This window comes from Mobula birostris, chromosome 14 (assembly GCF_030028105.1).
Source record: "Mobula birostris isolate sMobBir1 chromosome 14, sMobBir1.hap1, whole genome shotgun sequence".
NCBI lineage: Eukaryota > Metazoa > Chordata > Chondrichthyes > Myliobatiformes > Myliobatidae > Mobula > Mobula birostris.
The window spans coordinates 918,841-944,372 of NC_092383.1; the positions used below are offsets into that span (position 1 = coordinate 918,841).

The 25,532-nt window shown below is 42.4% G+C and overlaps 1 protein-coding gene across 6 annotated transcripts in view; it reads right to left on the reverse strand.

Moving 5' to 3' along the window:
• gabpb1 (GA binding protein transcription factor subunit beta 1) overlaps positions 1-25,532 on the reverse strand; it is an 81,587-nt gene that overhangs the window by 37,168 nt on the left and 18,887 nt on the right. For all 6 annotated transcript variants that reach the window (XM_072277911.1, XM_072277910.1, XM_072277913.1 and 3 more), the window contains exons 4-5: positions 24,858-25,052; positions 23,194-23,338 (exon numbers count right to left, since the gene is read on the reverse strand). In XM_072277911.1, the coding sequence (XP_072134012.1) occupies positions 23,194-23,338; positions 24,858-25,052 (340 nt within the window). The remainder of the gene's footprint in view (positions 1-23,193; positions 23,339-24,857; positions 25,053-25,532) is intronic.

Sequence of the window (25,532 nt, forward strand, 5' to 3'; positions counted from 1 at the left end):
TCACTCAGAGAGTGGTGAATCTGTGGAATTCTCTGCCACAGGAAGCAGTTGAGGCCAGTACATTGGCTATATTTAAGAGGGAGTTAGATATGGCCCTTGTGGCTACGGGGATCAGGGGGTATGGAGGGAAGGCTGGGGCGGGGTTCTGAGTTGAATGATCAGCCATGATCATAATAAATGGCGGTGCAGGCTCGAAGGGCCGAATGGCCTACTCCTGCACCTATTTTCTATGTTTCTATGTTTCTATGTAAATCTAGTGAGAGTCAAGACTGGGTGAGAGTCCAGAAGACCCTAAGACATGGGAGCAGAAATAGGCCATTCAGCCCATCAAGTCTACTCGTCATTCCATCATGGCTAATTCCAGATCCCACTCAACCCCATACACCTGCCTTCTTGCCATATCCTTTGATGCCCTGTCCAATCAGAAAAGCATCCACTTCCACCTTAAATATACCCATGGACTTGGCCTCCACTGCAGTCTGTGGCAGACCATTCCACGGATTCCCTACTCCCTGGCTAAAACAACTTACCCCTTATCTCTGTTCTAAAAGATCACCCCTCAATTTTGAGTCTGTGTTCTGGATGCCCCCGCCATAGGTTATATCCTCTCCATGATAAAGTGTGTAAAGGGTTAACACGGTCAGTTAAACAATAGCAGCCTGTTTTTCTGTAAGAAACTGCTGATGATCAACAGATGTGCTCAGCTATGCTGAACCACATTTCTTCTTGGAGTTAGACAGTGTTTCAAGGTCCTTGTTTCTTTGTGCAGTCATGCACATGGATAAGATCAGCTCCAGCCTGTTCTGTGTATGTGAGCCATTATACCTATTCTATAATTTGTCTCTTGGTACTGTCATGTACATAGATAAGTCTGTCTCCAGCTTGTCTTGTGTGGGGGTATCTGAACGACTATATCTATTCTGTAAGAGGACTTGCCTGTCAGTTGGTGGACCGAGCAGAAACAGTCACAGACTGTTCCTGTTTGAGCGACTAACTGAAGTGCCCCGGAGGCTTTGAATAAAGGGTTTATACTTATACGGTCTCTGAGTGAGTTTATCCGGATTCGACTTCCACATTTGGCGCTGCGAGCAGGGTACCAACATAGGGACTGTGACATGGAGGCGGGCTGAGTAAGCGACAGACTGAACATCCTATCTATGGGGACCAATTAGGTCCACAAAGACGAATTGTCTTTGTTGCTCCCTACCATACCGGTGTGAGTCTCTGCCCCTCACCCAGACCTCAGTACAGGACCTTGACAGGACTGGATGGAATCTGCCAAGAGACTCGTGTAAGGTAGAACAATTATTTGGAAATTGGACAGCTTACAGCTGTCAGGTAAAAGTTAAAATCGGATAAGAGTTAAAGTCAAGTAAAGAAAAACTAGAAGAATTGAGCAGTAGACACCGTGTCTGGTAAAAAGACAAAGACATGGGACAAGACCTATTGTGTGATAAAAATAATACAGGAACTTCACTAGGCAAAAAGTATGAGTTGTTTCATGATAAAGAGAGAGACTTACATGTCTTAAGTGGTATTTTACGTAAGAAATTGGGGGACGAAGTGTAACCACTGGGACGGACATGAGGTGTGACAAGCTGTGACCAAGCCGTAAAAATAGTCTGAAAAAAGAATTGTAGTAACAAATGGAAAGCCTTGATCAAGGAATAAAACTGAGGGCCGAAAGCAACAAATACAGAGACAAATAGGAAATGAGATACGGGATCCCAGGAGCATGTCTGGCTTACTGACCCTGTTTAACGAAAGTAATCGTGATGAAGACTGGCTACTAATAAGACCTCGGGACCTGAAATTTCTCTGGGGTTCTCTGACACCGTGGGAGGAAGGGTGAAACAGAGGGGAAGGGGGTGGGTGGAGCCCCTATATCCAACCATCCCACGAGGTGATACTGAAGAACAGATAAGCTCAGTTCCCGAGAAAAGGCCCCCGCCCAAACCCCAGAGACAGTTACCTACCCGATTGATGCCAAATCCCAGGGCGGGGGAGCGAGATCAGCCGGCAGTTATCCCTGTCTATGCCCCATGGAAGACACAAGAGGTGATCATGACAATGAATCAGGCCCCTGACAGAAAGGAGAAACCGGCACTTTTCGCACAATATGTGCAGAGCACAATTCAGATGTACAATGCTACCCCTCAGGATCTTTTCAGACTTTGTTGTATGATACTATCTGCAGACGAGGGATGGAAATAGAAGGCAGAACTGGGATACCGAACTTACCAAGAGTTGAGGGAAGGGGTACTAAACGTGGAACAGCAGACCAATCAGATAATCCAGGGCTTGGAAAAAGCACTCCAACAGCCCGTTAACATCACTACAGTACTAAAATGTAAGTTGAAGCCTGGGGAATCAGGGTCGGACTACTGGGAGCACTTTGTGTCATGTTATAGGACTTACGTGGGGGACCAGACCTTCAATACTGGGAATACTTCCCCTCAATTCAATGCGCTGCTGCTCCAATGTCTCCGTTTTAAGTTAGCCACAATGATTAAGACCAACAATATGGACTGGCCAGATAATGACCATAATCGGATGCACAGAGTCCAGAACCACCTCAAAGGGAGTAGCAGTTGAGCATGAATTTGTCCAACGGGGTGAGGGACACCAACGGGGGTCAGATAATGGCCGGCATCGTAACCATACACCGGAACCAGGATTGGGATCAATTCCCTGATTGTTCTACCCCCTGCATGATGACCCATATGCCCCGGGACCCTGCCAGGTGATGGCAATAAGGGGACCACCCCAATGACCTTACCCCCCGAGCGAAGAAATGGGCCACCCCAGCGAGCGCCCATGCCTGGGGAAGCTCAGCCTGGAGTGTGTTTTAGCTGTGGTCAACCAGGACACTGGAAGGCAAGGTGCCCCTGGGGACAGCAGAGACGCTCAGTTTCAAACCAGGCAGTCACCCCATTCTCCATGAACAATCCTTTTGCTAACAGACCCTCGTCAATGTTGCCCGTGGTAAGTAGAGACCCACAAGAGGAACGCAACATAAATCCTTCAGGTAGCTGGAATTCAACTTCTATTTATAATTGATATGGGAACTCTCTGCCTGCGAATTCTCTAATAACACCTGGGGTAGTGAACTCCAGACTTGCAAGAGGACCACCAGTGACTGCAAATGTCTGTGTTTTGAAGGGTGGTACCTCAGGTCCTCGTTGAATATGACCTCCTCCCCTGAAGCCTCTTGGCCACACCTACATACGCCCTGCGCCTGGGTGGCAAATACAACTTGTTACTGTAATTGCCAGGGGAAACTTTTCCTGGGGAACAGTACTTGCAGCATCCATAATTATAATCTTAATGGTGGGCTTCTCCCTCGGTCCTTTGAATAGCACCTATTGGGTTTGTGGGGATAAAGCCTACTTGTGGCTACCTGGGGAAGCGACCAACAGGTGGGACCCGCAGCCGCCCCAGAAGAAATGGAGCTTACCTAGTTCCAACCTGAGGGTAGTGACCGAGCTGCGGGATCACCCCCACTGGCAGAGGCAGAAATGAGGAATCACAGAATCAGAGAGGTTCTGGATGATTGCCTTCTTATGGCACAGCTAGGAACTCCCGAGAAATCTTTAAGCTGGCAGCTGACCTGGAGGAAATGGCAAATGAAACTGCCGGCGCTCTATTATGCTCCCAGACTCAGGTGGCTGAGGTGACCACGGAAATGTTAGCCATTCGACAAACAGTCCTACAAAATCATATGGCTTTAGATTTTATCCTAGCTAAGAAAGGGGGAACCTGTGCTATTATTGGCACAGAATGCTGCACCTATATCCCTGATGAGTCTACTAAAGTTACGTCCCTCTCCAAGCACATTGCCAAGGAGATCGAAAACATCAAGAAACTAGGACAGGATTTACACAGGTTTACCAAGGGGTCTAAATGATGGTCATTCGAAGGCCTGTTCGGTAACATGTGGGGCATGATGTTGGATTATGGCCTAATAGCTGTACTTATCATCGATAATTACTGTTGTACGCTGTTTTTACCCACTGATAACTCAATGCTGTACTCAGCTGCTTACTGCTTTGTTGATCATGTAATGATCAAAAGGAGGGAATGATAAAGTATGTAAAGGTTTAACACAGTCAGTTAAACAATAGCAACCTGTTCTTCTGTTAGAAACTGCTGATGATCAACAGATGTGCTCAGCTATGCTGAGCCATATTTTTCCTTCTTGGAGTTGGACTGTGTTTCAAGGTTCTTGTTTCTTTGTGCAGTCATGCACACAGATAAGACCGCTCCAGCCTGTTCTGTGTATGTGAGTCATTATACCTATTCTGCAATTCATCTCTTGGTACTGTCACATACATAGATAAGTCTAGCTCCAGCCTGTCTTGTGTGGGGGTATCTGAATGACTATATCTATTCTGTAAGAGGACTTGCCAGTCAGTTGGTGGACTGAGCAGAAACAGTCACAGACTGTTCCTGTTTGAGCAACTAACTGAAGTGCCCTGGGGGCCTTGAATAAAGGGTTTATACTTATACGGTCTCCAAGTGAGTTAATTTGGACTCGACTTCCACATCCACCTTATCTAGTCGTTTCAACATTCGGCAGTTTTCAATGAGATATCCCACCCACAACCCCACCATTCTTCTAAATTCCAGTGAGTACAGGCTCAAAGCTGTCAAACGCTCCTCATATGTTAATCCTTTCATTCCCAGGATCATCCTCGTGAACACCCCTGGACTCTCTTCAATGACAACACATCTTTTCTTAGATTGGGGCCCCAAACTGCTGACAACACTCCAAGTTTAGCCTGACTAGTGTCTTATAAAGCCTCAGAATAATCTCCTTGCTTTAATATTCTATTCCCCTTGAAATAAATGCCAACATTACATTTGCCTTCTTTACCACAGATTCGACCTGCAAATTAACCTTCTGGGAGTCTTGTATGAGGGCTCCCAAGTCCCTCTGCACTTCTGAAGTTTCAAGCTTCTCCCATTTAGCTAATAGTCTGCACCATTGTTCCTTTTACCAAAATATATTATCGTACATTTTCTAACACTGTATTCCATCTGCTACTTTTTTGCCCATTCTTCCAATTTCTCTCAGTCCTTCTGCAATCACATTGCTTCCTCAGCACTACCAACCCCCGTCCTACCTTCGTGTCATCTGCATACTTTTCCACAAAGCCATCAATTCCATTATCCAAATCACTGACAAACAATATGAAAAGTAGCAGTCCCAATATTGACACCTGAGGAACACCACTAGTCACAGGCAGCCAACCAGAAAAGGCCCCCTTTATTCCCAATCATTGCCTCCTGCCTGTCAGCCATTCCTCTATCCATGCCAGTATCTTTCCCATAACGCCACAGGACCTTACCTTGTTAAGCAGCCTCATGTGTGGCACCATATCAAATGCCATCTGAAAATCCAAGTAAACGACATCCACTACCTCTCCTTTGTCCACCCTGCTTGTTACTTCCTTAAAGAACTAACAAATTTGTCAGGCAAGGGTTCCCTTTACAGAAACCATGCTGACTTTGACTTATTTTATCACTTACTCTCCAAGTACCCTGAAACCTCATCTTCATAACAGACTCCAACACTTCCCCAACTACTGAGGTTAGGCTAACTGGCCTATAATTATCTTCCTCCCTTTTTAAAGAGTGGAATGACATTTACAATCTTCCAGTCCTCTGTGACCATGCCAGAATCACATTTTTCTTGAAAGATCATGACCAATGCATCTGTTGTCTCTTCAGTAATGTCACACAGGACTCTGGGATGTAATCCATCTGGTCCGGGTGATATATCCACCTTAAGACCTTTCGGTTTGCCTAGCACTTTTTTCCTTTGGAATAGCAATGCCACTCACTCCTACTCCCTGACACTCACAGACCTCTGGCATACTGCTTGTGTCTTCCACAGCGAAGACAGATGCAAAGTACCCATTATGTTCAAATGCCATTTCTTTGTCTGCCATTACTACCTCACCAGCATCATTTTCCAGTAATCCAATATCAACTCTCACCTCCCTTTTACTTTTTATATAACTGAAAAAACTTTCAGTATCCTGCTTTATATTATTGGCTAGTTTCCCCTCATATTTTATCTTTTCCCTTCTTATAGCTTTTTTTCAGTTGCCTTTTCTTGGATTTTAAAAGCTTCTCAATCATCCAACTTCCCACTCAACTTTTGCTACCTAGTACGCCCTTTCCTTGGCTTTTATGCAATCCTTAACTTCCCTTGTCAGCCACAGTTGCCTACCCATTTGAGAACCACTTCTTCCATGGGATATATCCATCCTGCATCCATCCTGAACTAGTAAGACCGTAACATCATAAGATATAGGAGGAGAAGCAGGCCATTTGGCCCATCGAGTCTGCTCCACCATTCAATCATGGGCTGATCCAATTCTTCCAGTCATCCCCACTCCTCTGCTTTCACCCCATAACCTAGCTATCTCTGCCTTAAATACACCCAATGACTTGGTCTCCACAGCCACTCGTGGCAACAAATTCCATAGATTTATCTTCCTCTAATTAAAGTAATTTCTCTGCATCTCAGTTCTAAAAGGACATCCTTCAATCCTGAAGTTGTGTCCACTTGTCTTAGAATCCCCTACCATGGGAAATAACTTTGCCATAGCTAATCTGTTCAGGCCTCTTAATATTTGGAATGTTTCTATGAGATCCCCCCTCATTCTCCTGAACTCAAGGGAGCACAGCCCAATAACTGCCAGACGTTCTTCATATGATAACCCTTTCATTCCTGGAATTATTCTCGTGAATCTTCTCTGAACCCTCTCCAATGTCAGTATATCCTTTCTAAATGAGGAGCCCAAAACTGCACACAATACTCCAATTGTGGTCTCATGAGTGCCTTATAGAGCCTCAAGATCACATCCCTGCTCTTATATTCTATACCCCCAGAAATGAATGTCAACATTGCATTCGCCTTCTTCACAACCAACTCAGCCTGGAGGTTAACCATTAGGGTATCTTGCACAAGGACTCCCAAGTACCTTTGCATATCTGCATTTTGAATTCTCTCCCCATCTAAATAATAGTCTGCCTGTTTATTTCTTCCACCAAAGTACGTGACCATACACTTTCCAACATTGTATTTCATTTGCCACTTTTTTGCCCATTCCCCTAAACTATCTAAGTCTCTCCATTTCCTCAACACTACCCGCTCCTCCACCTATCTTTGTATCATCGACAAATTTAGCCACAAATCCATTAATACTGTAGTCCAAATCATGGATATACATTGTAAAAAGCAGGGGTCCCAACACCAACCCCTGTGGAACTTCACTGGTAACCAGCAGCCAACTAGAATAGGATCTCTTTATTCCCACTCTCTGTTTTCTGACGACCAGCCAATGGTCCACCCACACTAGTAACTTCCCTGTAATTCCACAGGCTCTGATCTTGCTCAGCCAGCCTCATGTGCAGCACCTTGTCAAAGGCTTTCTGAAAGTCCAAGTACACCACGGTTACTGCATCTCGTTTGCTTACTCTGCTTGTAATTTCCTCAAAGAATTGAATTAGGTTTGTCAGGCAGGATTTTCCTTTCAGGAAACCATGCTGGCTTTGGCCCATCTTGTTATGTGCCTCCAGGTACTCCGTAATCTCATCCCTAACAATGGATTCCAACAACTTCCCAACCACTGATGTCAGGCTAACAGGTCTATAGTTTCCTTTCTGCTGCCTCTCACCCTTCTTAAATAGCAGAGTAACATTCGCAATTTTCCAGTCATCCGGTACAATGCCAGAATCTATCGATTTTTGAAAGATCATCATTAGTGCCTCCGCAATCTCTCCAGCTACTCCTTCAGAACCAGAGGGTGCATTCCATCAGGTCCGGGACATTTATCCACTCTCAAGCCATTAAGCTTCCTGAGCACCTTCTCAGTCAAATGACCTTCTTAGTTTCCTTCTGCAAGTTATTAAAAGCTCCCCAATCCTCTATCTTCCCACCAACTCTGCTGCCCTTGTATGTCCTCTCTTTTGCTTTTACTTTGGCTCTGACTTCACTTGTCAGCCACAGTAGTGTCCTTCTTCCCTTTGAAAATTTCTTCTTACTTGGTATATATGTCTTGTACTTCCCTCATTTTTCACAGAAACTCCAGCCATTGCTGCTCTGCCGTCTTTCTTGCTAGTGTCTCTTTCCAGCCAACTTTGGCCAGTTCCTCTCATGCAATTGTAATTTCCTTTATTCCACCAAAATACTAACATATTGGATTTTATTTTTTCCCTCTCAAATTTCAATGTGGACTCAATCATATTGTGATCAATGTTCCCTAAGGGTTCAGAATCAGGTTTATTATCATCGGCACGTGACATGAAATTTGTTAACTTAGCAGCAGCAGTTCAATGCAATACATAATCTAGCAGAGACAAAAAATAATAGTAATAAATAAAATAAAACATAAATGAACAAGCAAATCAATTATGTATATTGATTAGATTATTAAAAAATGTGCAAAAACAGAAATACTGTATATTAAAAAAGTGCGGTAGTGTCCAAAGCTTCAAAGTCCATTCAGGAATCCGATGTCAGAGGGGAAGAAGCTGTTCCTGAATCAGACTGCGTGCCTTCAGGCTTCTGTATCTCCTACCTGATGGTAACAGTGAGAAAAGGGCATGCCCTGAGTGCTTCACCTTAAGCTCTCTTATCACCTCTGGATCATTGCACAACACCCAATCCAGCACAGCCGATCCCCTAGTGGGCTCAACAACAAGCTGTTCTAAAAAGCCATCCCTTAGACATTCTACAAATTCTCTCTCGAAGTCCAGTACTGACCTGGTTTTCCCAATCCACTTTCATGTTAAAATTCCCAACGATTATTATGACATTGCCTTTCTGACAAACCTTTTATATCTCCTGCTGTAATTTGTACTCCACATCCCAGCTGCTGTTTGGAGGCCTGTATATAACTGTCATTAGGGTCTTTTTACTCTTGGCATTTCTTAACTCAACCCATAGAGACTCTACACCTTCCAATTCTATGTCATCTCTTTCCAATGATTTAATATTATTTCTTATACACAGAGCCACACCACCCCCTCTGCCTACTAACCTATCTTTCCGATATACCGTATTATCCTTGGACATTCAGCTCCCAATGGCAGCCATCCTTTAGCCAAGTTTCAGAGATGGCCACAATGTCATATTTGCCAATCCGTAGCTGAATTTCAAGATCGTCCATTTTATTCCTTATGCTGCGTGCATTCAAATACAACACTCTCAGACAAGTATTTGTTGCTTTCTGTCTTAACTGCACCACACCTCTTTTGCCCTGTAACTTTGATTAAGCCTCATCTCCTGCCTGTTTTTTCTATAATCTCTGTTGCACACTATCTTTGATTTATTTCTGTTCTCCCCTTCCTCTGCCCTATCACTCCGGTGACCGTGCCCCTGCCAAATTAGTTTAAACCCTTCCTAACAGCTCTATTAAATGTGCCCGCTACGATATTGGACCCCTTTGGCTTCAGATGTAATACATCCATTTTGTACAGGTCATACCTCCCCCAGAAGAGGCCCCAGTGATCCAGGAATCTGAATCCCTGCGCCCCTACGCCAATCTCTCAGCTACACCTTAATACGCCTGATCATGCTATTCTTGCACTTGCTAGCATGTGGCCCGGGCAGCAATCCTGAGATTAATACCCTAGAGGTCCTGCCTTTCAGCTTCCTATCTAACTCCCTGAATTCTCTCTTCAGGACCTCCTCCCTTTTTCTACCTATATCATTGGTAGCAACGTGTACCAAGACAGTTTCAAGTTTCTCTGTATACACATTACCGAAGATATCACCTGGACTGTACACATTGGCTGTGTGGCAAAAATGCACAACAGCGTCTCTTCCACCTCAGGTAACTGAAGAGTTTGACAATGAGTTCCCAAATCCTCAAGACCTTCAACAAGGGCAGCATTGAGAGCATCATGACTGGCCGTATGACCGCCTGGTACAGATAGCCCAGCACACCTGTAGATGTGAACTTCCCTCCACTGAGGACGTTTAGAGCAGCAGGTATGTAAAGAAGGCCTGGAAGATCATCAGGGACACCAGTCACCCCAATGATACACTGTATCAGCTGCTTCCGTCTGGTAAAGGGTACCGCAGCGTTAAAGCCAGGCCCAAGAGGCTACAGGACAGCTTCTTTCTACATCATTAAATTTATAAATTCACATATCTGTACATTACGACGGAGTCATAACACAAAGATTTTTACTCCCTCACGTTGTGGAACGGATGTAAAATTTAAATAAGTTCAATTGACAGAAACTTCAGCCATCTCTGCTCTGCCATCACCCCTGCTAGTATCCTCCTCCAATCCACCTGGGCAAGCTCCTCTCTCATGCCTCTGTAATTCCCTTTATTCCATTGCAATACTGATACATGCGACTTATATTTCTCCTTCTCAAATTGCAGTATGGATTCAATCATTATCTGATTGCTGTCTACTAAGGGTTCCTTTACATTAAGGTCTAATAAGATCTGGGTTATTACACAACACCCAATCTAAGATACCCTTTCCCTGAGTAGACTCAAGCACAAGCTGCTCTCAGGAATTGAGCACAGATTTAGGGACAGGGCTTGGATTAGCAATGAGGGTTAGTGTTACAAACTGAAGTACCAGTCAGGATTTATTGTTAGGGACAAGTTAGTATCACAGGTCAGCTATGAGTCTGGAACTGTATTTGGAGTTGGAGATTAGGGTTATTTTAACAAGTTACAACTCTGAACTGGTCAGGTATAGGGTTTAGTATACTGGTTTGTTTTTATGATCTGAGTCAGAATGAGTGGGTGCTGGATCTAACCTTTTGTATTAGACTGTCTGAGCTCCAGTCAAAAGCGAAGTTATATACGAGGGGTGATTGATAAGTTCATGGCCTAAGGTAGAAGGAGTTAATTTTAGAAAACCTAGCACATTTATATTTCAACATAGTCCTCTCCTACATTTACACACTTAGTCCAGCGGTCGTGGAGTATATGGATCTTGGACTTCCAGAAAGTGTCCACAGCAGGGGTGATTGATAAGTTTGTGGCCTAAGGTAGAAGGAGATGAGTTATTCAGCTCTCGTCACATACACATGCAGTTCAACTCTTTGAATGATTATGCAGAAAGTTTGAAGTTAATAACTCATCCCCTTCTACCTTAGGCCACAAACTTATCAATCACTCCTGATGCGTCTATGGTAAAAAAGGCAAATGCAATAGAAACCATAGAAACCACAGCACAGAAACAAGCCTTTTGGCCCTTCTTGGCTGTGCTGAACCATTTTCTGCCTAGTCCCACTGACCTGCACACGGACCATATCCCTCCATACACCCCCCATCCATGTACTTGTCCAATTTATTCTTAAATGTTAAAGAAGGATCCGCATTTACCACCTCGTCTGGCAACTCATTCCATACTCCCACCACTCTCTGTGTGAAGAAGCCCCCCCAATGTTCCCTTTAAACTTTTCCCCCTCACCCTAAACCCATGTCCTCTAGTTTTTTTCTCCCCTTGCCTCAGTGGAAAAAGTCTACTTGCATTCACTCTGTCTATACCCATCATAATTTTACATACCCCTATCAAATCTCCCCTCATTCTTCTACGCTCCAGGGAATAAAGTCCTAAACTATTCAACCTTTCTCTGTAACTGAGTTTCTCAAAGTCCCGGCAACATCCTTGTAAACCTTCTCTGCACTCTTTCAACCTTATTTATATCCTTCCTATAATTTGGTGACCAAAACTGAACACAATACTCCAGATTCGGCCTCACCAATGCCTTATACAACCTCACCAAAACATTCCAGCTCTTATACTCAATACTTTGATTAATAAAGGCCAATGTACCAAAAGCTCTCTTTACGACCCTATCTACCTGTGACGCCACTTTTAGGAAATTTTGTATCTGTATTTCCAGATCCCTCTGTTCCACTGCACTCCTCAGTGCCTTACCATTATCCCTGTATGTTCTACCTTGGTTTGTCCTTCCAACGTGCAATACCTCACACTTGTCAGTATTAAACTCCATCTGCCATTTTTCAGCCCATTTTTCCAGCTGGTCCAAGTCCCTCTGCAGGCTCTGAAAACCTTCCTCACTGTCTACTACACCTCCAATCTTTGTATCATCAGCAAACTTGCTGATCCAATTTACCACATTATCATCCAGATCATTGATATAGATGACAAATAACAATGGACCCAGCACTGATCCCTGTGGCACACCACTAGTCACAGGCCTCCACTCAGAGAAGCAATTCTCTACCACCACTCTCTGGCTTCTTCCATCTAGCCAATGCCTAATCCAATTTACCACCTCTCCATGTATACCTAGTGACTGAATTTTCCTAACTAACCTCCCATGCAGGACCTTGTCAAAGGCCTTACTGAAGTCCATGTAAACAATATCCACTGCCTTCCCTTCATCCACTGTCCTGGTAACCTCCTCGAAAAACTCCAATAGATTGGTCAAACATGACCTACCACACACAAAGCCATGTTGACTCTCCCTAATAAGTCCCAGTCTATCCAAATGCTTGTAGATTCTGTCTCTTAGTACTCCCTCCAATAACTTACCTACTACCGACGTTAAAACTTACTGGCCTATAATTTAGCAATGTTAGCATTTATTTTAAAGGGAATACAACATAAAATCAAGGAGATAATGCAGAGGCTATATAAGACACTAGTCACGCCACACTTGGAGTACCGTCAACAGTTTTGGATCTTATATCTCATAAAGGATATATTGTCATTGGAAAGGGTCAGAGGAGGTTCACAAGGATGATTCCGGAAATAAAGGGGTTAACATATGTGCAGCGTTTGGCAGCTTTGGGCCTGTATTCACTGGAAATTGGAAGATTGGAATGGTTGGGGGGGGTGAGGGAAAGGAGGTGGTATCTCATTGAAGGCTACCGATAGGGTGGATGTGGAGAGGATGTTTCCTATAGTGGGGATATCCAGAACTAGAGGGCACAGCCTCAAAAATTCAGGGGTGACTTTTTGGAACAGAGGTAAGGAGGTATTTTTTTTAAGCCAGAGAGAGGTGCAGTGCAGGCCAAGTTCGTCGGTATATGTAAGGTGAAAGTTGACTGTTTCCTGATTGGTCAGGGCATCAAAGGATATGGTGAGAAGGCAAGTGCATGGGGTTGAGTGTGATCTGGAATCAGCCATGATGGAATGGCAGAGCAGACTTGATGAGCTGAATGGCCTAATTCTGCTCCTGTGTCTTATGGTTGTTCATTAAGTTAATTTAAAAGTACGTTGCTTAAAGGGTAATTACATGCTGCAGATTGTAGTGGTAGTTATTCAAAAGAGATACATTTATAAATATTGTATGTAATCCACAGAATATCACTATGAGTTCTCCGGGGCCACTTTGGTAGCAGTATACATTCCACCTCAGGGCAATGTCAATCAGGCTTTAGATGATCTGAGCAATGGGATCAACATGCACAAAACAGCGCACCCTAACATCTTCACCATCATTTTGGGAAATTTTAACCAGGCCAGTCTGAAAAAAATCACCAAGTAATTACCATCAACAGATCACTTGCAATACTAGAGGAAACAACACACTGGACCACTGTTACACCACCATCACGAATGCCTACTGTGCTGTTCCACGCCCTCACTTCGGGAAGTCTGATCATCTGGCTGTACTTCTACTCCCTGAGTATCGGCAGAGACTGAAGACTGCAGCACCAGCAGTGAGGACCAAGAAGGTATGGACAAGGGAAGCACATGCGCACCTACAGGACTGCTTTGAATTGGTGGACCGGACTGTATTCAGGGATTCATCTTCAAACCTGGATAAGTATGCTGCAGTTGTTACTGACTTCATTAAAACCTGTGTGGATAAGTGTGTGCTTACAAAGACTTACTGTATATTCCCAAACCAAAAGCCATGGATGAACCAGGAGGTATGTCGTCTACTGAAGGCTAGATCTATGGTATTCAAGTCAGGCGACCCAGGCCTGTATCAGAAAACCAGGTATGATTTGCGGACGGCTACTTCAAGGGCAAAAAGACAATTTTAAATGAGGTTGGAGGAGACATTGAATGTACAACATCTGGTAGGGTTTGCAAGACATTACTTCTTACAAAACAAAACCTAATAGCATGAATGGCAGCGATCCTTCACTACCAAGTGAACTCAACGCCTTCTATGCCTGTTTTGAAAGTGAGAATATAACTACAGTTGTGAAGATCCCTGCTGCACCTGATGACCCTGTGACCTTGGTCTCAGAGGCCGATGTTAGGCTGTCTTTAAAGGGAGTGAAGCCTCGCAAGGCGGAAGGTCCCGATGGAGTACCTGGTAAGGCTCCGAAAATCTGTGCCAACCAACTGTCAGGAGTATTCAAGGACATTGTTAACCTCTCACTGCTATGGGCAGAAGTTCCCACTTGCTTCAAAAAGGCAACAGTTATACCAGTGCCTAAGAAGAATAATGTGAGCTGCCTAAATGACTATCACCCGGTAGCGTTCACATCGACAGTGATGAAATGCTTTGAGAGGTTGGTCTTGACTAGAATGAACTCCTGCCTCAGCAAGGATCTGGACCCATTGCAATTTGCCTATCATCACAATAGGTCAACGGCAGATGCAATCTCAATGGCTTGTCACATGGCCTTAGACCACCTGAACAACACAGACACCTGCATCAGGATGCTGTTCATCGACTATAGCTCAGCATTTAATACTATCATTCCCACAATCCTGACTGAGGAGTTGCAGAACCTGGGCCTCTGTAACTGGATTCTTAACATCCTAACCGAAAGACCACAATCTGTGCGGATTGGTGATAACACTTCCTCCTCGCTGACGATCAACACTGGTGCACCTCAGGGGTGTGTGCTTAGCCCACTGCTCTACTCTCTATATACACATGACTGTGTGGCTAGGCATAGCTCAAATACCATCTCTAAATTTGCTGATGATAAAACCATTGTTGATAAAATCTCAAGTGGTGACGAGAGGGCAAGATATGCCAACTAGTGGAGTAGTGTCGCAGCACAACCTGGCACTCAACATCAGTAAGATGAAAGAGGTGACTTCCAGACTTCCAGAAGGCTAAGATGAAGGAACACATACCAATCCTCATAGGAGGGATCAGAAGCAGAGAGAGTGAGCAGTTTCAAGTTCCTGGGTGTGAAAGATCTCTGAGGATCTAACCTGGTCCCAACATATTTGGATGTCAACAAACACACTCAAAAACTTCTATAGATGTACCGTGGAGAGTGTTCTGACAGGCTGCATCACTGTCTGGTATGGGGGGGGGGGGGTCTACTGCACAGGACTGAAAGAAGCTGCAGAGGGTTGTAAATTTAGTCGGTTTCATCTTGGGTGCTAACCTACAAAGTACCCAGAACATTGTCAAGGAGTGGTGTCTCAGAAAGGCAGCATCCATTATTAAGGACCTCCAGCACGCAGGGCATGCACTTTTCTCACTGTTACCATCAGGTAGGAGGTACAGAAGCCTGAAGGCACACACTTAGTGATTCAGGAACAGCTTCTTCCCCTCTGCCATCCAATTCCTGAATGGATATTGAACTCTTGGACACTACCTCACTTTTTAATACATATTATTCCTGTTTTTGCATGATTTTTAATCTATTATATATACTGTAATTGATTTACTTATTTATTATTACTTTGTTTTTTTTCTTCTTCTATATTATGTATTGCATTGAACTGCTGCTAAGTTAACAAATTTCACGTAACATGCCAGTGATAATAAACCTGATTCTGATTCACTAGCGCCATCTTGGCCATTTCCATTCCCAAAAAACTAATCGATTCTAAGACATGACCTACCTTGCACAAAACATGCCCTTTCCAAATATACTTAAATCCTATCTTTCAGTATCCTCTTCATAGCTTCTCTACTCTCCAGTCCTCTGGGACCTCACCTATTGTTAATGAAGACACCAAGATCTTTGTCAAAGCCCCAGCAATCTCTTCACTTGCTTCTTTCAATATTCTGGGATATATATCATCAGGTCCTGGGGACTTACCTACCTTGATGCTCTGGAGGAGCCAGCACTACCTTTTCCTTAATCTCCAAATGTCCCAGCACATGAGCATGTCCCACTCCCCTTCCAATTCTTCTCCTTAGTAAATACTGACACAAAGTACTCATTTAGTACCTGAGCCATTTGCTCTGACTCCCAGGACAAATTCCTTCCTTTATCCTTAGGTGGACCTAACCTGTCCTTAGTTATCCTCTTTTTTTGATGTATAAAATACCCTGTAATTCTCCTTGATCCTGCTTACAAGGACATTTCATGGTCACATTTGGTCTTCTTAATCCATTGCTTCCATTTCCTTCCTGACTAAATTCAGGCCTCTTGATTCATTCAAGGTTCCCATGCCTTACCATCCTTGTTCTGTTGTGTTGTGGTTACTATTCTCAAAATTATCCTTAGTGACAAGAGAGGTTCCAGAGGATTGGAGGATAGCCAAGGTTGTTCCGCTGTTTAAGAAAGGCTATAAATATAAACCAGGAAACTATAGGCCAGTGAGTCTGACAGCAGTGGTGGGAACGTTATTGAAAGGTATTTTAAGGGACCGGATGTATATAAGTGATTGAAAGACATGGACTGGTTAAGAATAGTCAGCATGGGTTCATACGTGGTAGATCATGTCTAACCAATCTTATAGTTTTTTGAGGAAGTTACCCGGAAAGTCAATGAAGGCAAGGCAGTGGATTTCATCTACATGGACCTTAGCAAGGCTTTTGACAAGGTCCTGCATGGGAAGTTGGTCAAGAAGGCATTCAAATTGGGGTAGTACATTTGATTAGACATTGTCTTCATGGGAGAAGCCAAAGAGTGGTAGTAGATCATTGCCTCTCTGACTGGAGGCCTGTGACCATTGGAATACGCAAAGATCAGTGCTGGGTCCGTTGTTGTTTGTCATCTATATCAATGATCTGGATGATAATGTGGTTAATGGATCAGCAAATTTGCAGATAATACCAAGATTGGACAGTGAGGAAGGTTATCACAGCTGGCACAGGGATCTGGACCAGGTGGGAAAATGGGCTGAAAAGTGAGACGGCATTTAATGCAGACTCGTGCGATGTGCTGCATTTTGGTTGGACCAACCAGGATAGGTCCTTCACAGTGAAAACTAGGGCACTGAAAAGTACAGCAGAAGAAAGAGGTCAGGGAGTACATGTCCATAATTCATTGAAGGTAGTGTCACAGGTAGATAGGGTCATAAAGAAAGCTTTTGGCACATTGACCTTCATAAATCAAAGTATTGAGTGCAGGAGATGTGATGTTATGTTGAAGTTATATAAGACGTTGATGAGGCTTAACTTGGAGTTTGTGTAAGAAAGAGTAAAGAGAAAATTTACAAGGATGTTGCCTGGGTCTGGAGGACCAGAGTTATAAGGAGAGATTGAATAGGTGAGGACTTTCTTCCTCAGAATATAGAAGATTGCGAGATTTGATAAAGGTATACAAAATTATGAGAAGTATAGATAGGCTAAATGAAAGCAGGCTTTTTCCACTGAGGTTGGATTGGACTACATCCAGAGGTCAAGGGTTAAGGATGAACAGCAAAAAATTTAAGGGAGACTTGTCACTCAGAGGTTCATGAGAATGTGGAATGAGCTGCCAGCACAAGTGGTGCATGCAAGCATGATTTCAACATTTAAGAGAAATTTGGATAGGGTACGGAGGGCTACGGTCCCAGTGGAGGTAGATGGGAATAGGTGGTTTGGCATGGATTGGATGGGCCAAAGGGCCCATTTCTGTGCTGCACTTTTCTATGACTCTAAATGTTCATTCTCCATCAGGTATGTCATCCGGCTTGGCTCACCTCCCAAAACCAGGTCTCTCCCCCAGATGGACTCTCCACATACGGTTTAAGAACCCTTCTTGGATACACTAAAGAAATCCTGCCTTGTCTGAGTTTCTAATTCCAACCAAGCTAGGAATTGTCCCTCATACAACTGGGCTTCTGTAATGCAACAACATTGTAATTCCAAGTTCACCCTCCTTAACCATTGAACTAAGCACATTTAGTCATAGTCACTTTATTGATCCCAAGGGAAATTGATTTTCATTACAGTTGCCCCAACCAAGAATAGAGTATAAATATAGCAATATAAAACCATAAATAATAAATAGTAATATGTAAATTATGCCAGGAAATAAGCCCAGGACCAGCTTATTGGCTCAGGGTGTCTGACCCGCCAAGGGAGGAGATGTAAAGTTTGATGACCACAGGCAGGAATGACTTCCTATGATGCTCTGTGTTGCATCTTGGTAGAATGAGTCTCTGGCTGAATGTAATCCTGTGCCCACCCAGTACATTATGTAGTGGATGGGAGACATTGTCCAAGATGGCAGCAACTTGGACTTCAGCCCATAAGACCCACCATGTTTATTACCCTTGACCCTCACTGCCCTTACTAGATTTTAAATAATATTTTTTAAAAGATCTGTACTTTTTAAACAAACTCACATTTTTCACAGTATGTGGTGGTTCATCCCCACTTACTGGCAGAAAATGGTATAGCAGTCAAATTGACCGTGTATCACCTTTCTTATTGGCCAAGTATTAGCATATTAACCACATGATACAATTGTTTTAATTATATAGTCTGTTAGCTATGTCATTCTCTGTCTAAGGAATTTCTCTCATCTTATCTATAAAAGTGATAGATTTTGCAGAGGTGCCATCTTTATTGCTTTGACTTCACATCCATATGCCTCTTGGCTTTGTTTCTCAAGCTACTTAGTTAGTTTGTATTTGCATGTTTGCACGTACTCTGAAATAAACTGAAATCTTGGAATTAAGACTGCTCGTCATTCCTAACTCCAGGACCAAGGATCAGAAAACAAAGATCCAACAAAATGGTGCCCAAACGCGGAATGATTACTTGAAGAAAAAAAACGGACTAAGTTTTAAGTATGCAGCTGGGAGGTATGACATTCCTCCATTCCTTAATTGTATAAACATAAGTATCTTCAGTACATTGTTCAAAAGGGGTTTAAGAGTGAGTGAAGGCTGTATTTTATTTATAATGGATTTTTTGTCGTTGTACAACCTGTGTGGGGTCAGAATAAATGATCAGAAACCCAGAAGATCAAGAAATTATAGTCACAACAGGCCGACAAAAATTTAAAGGTATCGGACAGCTGTTTGTTTGGTTGTAACCCGATATTATTATGACAATGGGTTGTGAGTTTTGTGAGATTTTTGACATCTAAAAGTGAAGAGTACTTCTTAAGATCAAAACTAATACAATGGCTAAAGCTTTGAAAACAGACTGTGGGCCTCTCGAATCCCTAGTTGAGAGGGAAAAGTAAAGTGAAATCTAAGCGATGCACATAAACTTGATACTGTTGGTAAAGAAACATGTTCTATCGATACCAAGTCTAGTGAGGACTGGTTCATAAATGAGGTTGAAGCAATATGCTGTAAGATTAAAAGAAAAGATTGGGTCAGGGTCTAAAAAACGGCTTGGACGCTAGCAACCTTAACAGAGCTGCAAAGGTGCAAGTGTACCGAGTTGTAAGAACAGATAGGTGCTTTGAAACACAAGCAGGCTGATTTACAAAATCAATCGGGTGAAAAAGGAAAAACACATAACATGCTAAAGGAGCAATATGAAAAAGAAATCAGCAAAAAAAAGATATCTGCATTATTGGAACAGAATGACAACATACCAAGTTTGTCCATAGTCAAGAGTTCTGTTCAGAGTTGCAGAGTAAAATAAGACGAATCTGTGTGGCATCGGGGGACCTTCAATGGGCCATTCGACCAACCCAATGGGTGGTGTTAATGTCACTTTAAGACCATAAGGCATAGGAGCAGAATTAGGCCATTCAGCTAACAGAGCTGAAAGGCAGCTAACACTGACTAGTCCCCAGAAATACAGACACCCTGGAAAATCCAAGAAACCACAAAGTGATAGTGACTCAACAGAAACCTCTAGTGGCTTAAGTGATGATGACAGTAATAAGGTAATTAATCTGGCAGCCATAGCTGATTATGGAGATTATAAAAGGAAACAGGAGGTTTGCAATCTGGAAAAAAATGACAAATGGTCCAGGGAAGCTTGAAGACTTGGACTTAACTTCAACAAATTAAGAATATATATAGATTGCATCTATATGATAGCATTCAAATTTTAGCTACCATACTAACAACTCAGCAAATAAAGCAGTTGATACAGTGAGTTGAAGATAGTATAGGAAAGGATAAACAGGATTTAACAACTGGTTGGAAAGCATTTAAGGCAGGTTGGAGGGACAAGGCCCAAATCAGATTGATTGGAAGAAAGTGGTCGATTGCAAACAAAGCCTTCAGAGAATGTTTCTGAACATGAGGACCACTATAGGACAGTTTGGCTCAGATATTCAGGATTCCCAGAAATAAACACAGATATATCAAAGACACAATATATGGCTCTCATGTCAACTTTCATGTATGGTCTGAAACCAGATGTTGCCAAAATGGTGAAGCTAACAAATGCAAATTGGAGTGAAACCGCTGCTTCCTACAGTGGTAGAAGAGGACAATGGGCTAGATCTTGTTGGCATAAGAAATCAACTTCATCACAAGGTCAACAACCACCTCAAAAGCAAGCTTAACCCCCGACCTCACAAGGGAAGGAAAACATTGATCACACAGCTACAATTGCAGATGTAATGGAGACACTGTCAAAGCTGCAAAAATAATGAGGCAGGGTCCTGCAGCCCTTGTCTGCAGTGGTAGAGCAAAAATCAGATGGTTTATATGCTAATTTACTAATAGGATATGAACATGTTTAATTCTCACTGGATACAGGAACAGAACTAACATACAGAACAGAAGCTATTGCCCAAAAATGCAATGTACCATTGACTAGCACCTGAAGATATGCTCATGGTGCTGGAGGACAGACAATTGAGCTAATCAAAGCAGACCAGTTGAAGTACAATTTGGTCCTCACCTACGGGAAATAGGATTCTGGGTGGGAGATATCTCAGAATGGATGTCCTATTGACTTTAAACTTCACTGTTGAATTCATGCAAGGAAAAATTATCTGGAATCTCATACAGTTGGAAAAATCTGAATTAATCAATCACAAGGCAAGACAAAAATGCCAAAGAGAAGCTGTACTCTCCAAACTGTTCTAGCAAACATTGCCAGAATGTTTTAGAGGCTATGGGATAAAGAGCAAGCTGGCAATTTGGATCTAAATTTGGATCTCACAGGTAGATAGGGTAGTTAAGAAAGCTTATGGGGTGTTAGCTTTCATAAGTCGAGGGATAGAGTTTAAGAGTCACGATGTAATGATGCAGCTCTATAAAACTCTGGTTAGGCCACACTTGGAGTACTGTGTCCAGTTCTGGTCGCCTCACTATAGGAAGGATGTGGAAGCATTGGAAAGGGTACAAAGGAGATTTACCAGGATGCTGCCTGGTTTAGAGAGTATGCATTATGATCAGAGATTAAGGGAGCTAGGGCTTTACTCTTTGGAGAGAAGGAGGATGAGAGGAGACATGATAGAGGTGTACAAGATAATAAGAGGAATAGATAGAGTGGATAGCCAGCGCCTCTTCCCCAGGGCACCACTGCTCAATACAAGAGGACATGGCTTTAAGGTAAGGGGTGGGAAGTTCAAGGGGGATATTAGAGGAAGGATTTTCACTCTGAGAGTGGTTGGTGCGTGGAATGCATTGCCTGAGTCAGTGGTGGAGGCAGATACACTAGTGAAGTTTAAGAGACTACTGGACAGGAATATGGAGGAATTTAAGTTGGGGGCTTATATGGGAGGCAGGGTTTGAGGGTCGGCACAACATTGTGGGCCAAAGGGCCTGTACTGTGCTGTACTATTGTATGTTCTATGTTAAAATTGGCTTTTATGGGAGGCAGAAGGTCGTGGTGGTAGGTTGCTTTTGTTATTGGAAGTCTATGACCAGTGATGTACCGTAAGGATCTGTGTGTGATATACTGTACGTTGATGACTCGAAGGTAAACATACGGACGGATGATAAGCAAGTTTCCAGATAATATGAAAATTGGTATTATAGATCACAAGGAAGGTTGTCTAGATCCATAGCAAGATATAGATCAACCAGCTGAGCTATCGTAAAAGGAATTGAATTCTTACAAGTGCAACAAATGTAGAACATACACAGTGTATGGTAGAACCCTAAGGAGTGTTGATAACAGAGGGACTTTGGGACCCAATTCCACAGACTGCTGGAAGTGCATAAAGTGCTACTATCATTTGATTTGAGTTCATTAGATGGTTCCCTTCTGATTCTTGTTTAAATGGATTTGAGTTGGCAGATTGATGTTTTTCCTTTTATGGAAGCTTGTATGGTGTATAGCTCCAGGGTTGTGCTCCCAATGGGGTTTTTTTTCCCCCTCATTTTTTTGTTAGTAGGGGTTTTTTTTGTTTTAGTTAGTAGGGGTTCTTTTTTCTTTCTTTCTTTCTTTTTTCCCAAAAAAAGTTTTAACATTTTATTTTTTCTTATTATTATTGATATATTGTTTAGCTTTGTTAATCAGTTATTTGATCATTTAATTTCTCATTGTACATATTGACATGTTGACTTGATTACTTTAATTTTTTTGTTGATCTTCTATAATAATTAATAAAAAGGTTTAAAAATGAAAATAAGGTGATGAAGAAGGCATATGGGATTTTTGCATTTATTGGCCATGCCATAGAATACAAGAGCTTTTTAACAATTTTCCAACTTTTTTTCCCTTTGTACTCTGCTCTATTATGTAATTACTGTTAGGAGGTCTGTATAACTGTCACAGGTTTATTATTTAACAGTTCCCCCCCACCAAACCATGTCTACTTCCTGCTTTCCTGAACTTAGGTTGTACCCCTCTGATATGTTATTGGCATCACAGATTCAATTTCTATTCATGGGAGTAAATCATTTTAAGCCAATGATAAATAAAGACTACATAGGAAAATTAGGTAGATGTTGACATATTGTTTACCCAGCTGAACTCACTGACACATTGAGAGAGATGGGTAGAACAATGCATTTAATGCCACAGTCACTGCTTGAAATCAGCACCCAGAGTTCTCCCCAACCTCCACTACTCAGTAAAACTCCTCCAAAGTTTTCTTTATCACTTATTCCAACAGGAGGTCATCTGCCTTCAGACACAAGAGAACAAAAATAAACAGAAAGAGTGATTTTGCAGCTAAGAAATAAGTAAACATTTGTAACAGACCCAACATACCTGATGCCTTTGATGTGCCAGTTGAAACTAAGCCAGTTAAATTGACCACTCCTCCAGGACCAATAATGAATTGTGGCGTGGCATTATGGACTGTGATGGTATCAGAGCTATCCGAATTGGTGTTAATCTGATTCTCCATTGCCCTCTGCACAGTAACATACAAATAAATGGATATTTCTCAAGTTAGCTTTGTACTTTAGTTAAGCAACCTACCAGTGTATAAAACAAACTGTTACTAAACTATCTATTCGGGCCTTTCTTGGATTAGCTGGAGTGACAGAAAAACTGGACGACGACTCAAAGCACACTGCCAGAGGAACCACGGAGTGACTTCAAATGAAGAAAATTTATGTCCTTAAGTGGCCCAGTCAAAGTCCTGATTGAACACCTCTGGCAAGACTTCAAGATTGCTGTCTACCAGTGCTTCCCAACTAACCTGGCACAGCTTGAGCAGTTTTGCAAGGAGGAATGGGCAAATCTTGCTCCATCATGTTATACAAAGCAAACAGAGACTTATCCAAAAAGATTACTGGCTATAATAGCTGTGAGAGATGATTCAACTTAGTACTCAGCAAAGGGGGATGGATACTTTTGAACTGTTGACATTTCAGCTTTTGAATTTTTAGTTTTTCATGCTTTACAATTTTCCCTGCTTGCTTTGGGCTCTACTGTGAAGGAGGAGTATGGGATTCACACATAAAAATTCTCAGTTAAATTGACCTAAATTTCTGGTTGCATTACTCATTTCTGTGAACAAAGGGTTGGGGGGCTGAATACTTTTACTGTATATCTAGAGTTCTTGTTGTTCTTTTCATATGACTTGCTGATTTTATCTCAATCCATTTTCTCCTTGCTTACTAACTTTTTAAGTCCCTTCCTGAAAGATTTCCTGTCCTCTGGTTTTCTACCTTGCCACTTCATACACTCTTCAGGATGTGAGTTAGATCATGGTGGGGGTAGTTCACGAGGACCAACATTCCATCATCTATGCTGTTCTGTATGGCCACACAGAACTAAGTGCAACACATGGAGTTTCCCCGTATCTGAACACTTACATCCTCCACTCTCTGACTCTACTGCTGCCAGAGTAAGTGAAAGCAGGACTAAAACTGTGTATACTATATAACTATACTCCATAATGGAAACATACAACATGGGCTCGAGAAAAACAATGATATTTGATTCAATTAATGATGTGTCTTGTTCTAATAACTATTAAAATAGTGTCATCAGCATTTTGTTGTAGTAGATCAGCATCCCTTTATCCACCTGTAAACAGTTTTTAAATCGCTTAGAGGCTTTCATCCTATAGTGTCATTGTATTGCCAGATGGGAAGCCAAGAAGCCTACTCAAAATGTTCAATCACAATGGGGAAAATTTATGCCCGTCAATACTTTGCATAAATTCACTGTGATAAGCATTTCCATGTAAGGTGATTCGTTACATCAGAAAGTAAGAGAGAAGAATACACCTTCTGAAGAAGCGGAATCTACAAATAGAAATGTTTAACTAACTGTGTTGGACTACTGCGTTTCCTTCCAGGGGAGAACTTTTGCAAATCCATATCTCTATGTATCCACTAACTTACTGTAGTTTTTGTAGTGTAAGTGTGTGTTTATAATCTACCCCCTTCACATTCTGTGGCCTCACATTTATTATTTACCTGCAGCATTACAATTAAATCTTCATCACCATTATCCACTGCAATATCAAAGGCTGTTTTGCAGAATTTACTTGGCGTGTGAACATCAGCTCCATATTTTATCAAGAGTTCAACCACATCTTGGTGACCATGTTCCACAGCCCAGTGAAGAGCTGTCATTTTAAGCATATCCTTTGCATTTATGTCGGCTCCATTCTGTCAAGAGAAAAGAGAATGTGTAGGTGGCATACCTCAAGATGAACATCAGCGCTGAAGGAAAAAACATTCTTTGTCTCTATGATTGCACAATTACCCAATGGTGAAAGAGTACATCATGACAGTGTGCTATTGGCCATGCTCCATGCTCTCTACCTCCATTTATTCCCTATCCCTGATCATTTTTTGATTAACTGTGACTAGTGGTGTGCCACAGGGATCAGTGCTGGGTCCATTGTTATTTGTCATCTATATCAATGATCTGGATGATAATGTGGTAAATTGGATCAGCAAATTTGTTGATGATACAAAGACTGGAGGTGTAGTGGACAGTGAGGAAGGTTTTCAAAGCTTGCAGAGGGATTTGGACCAGCTGGAAAAATGGGCTGAAAAATGGCAGATGGAGTTTAATACACACAAGTGTGAGGTATTGCACTTTGGAAGGACAAATCAAGGTAGAACATACAAGGTAAATGGTAA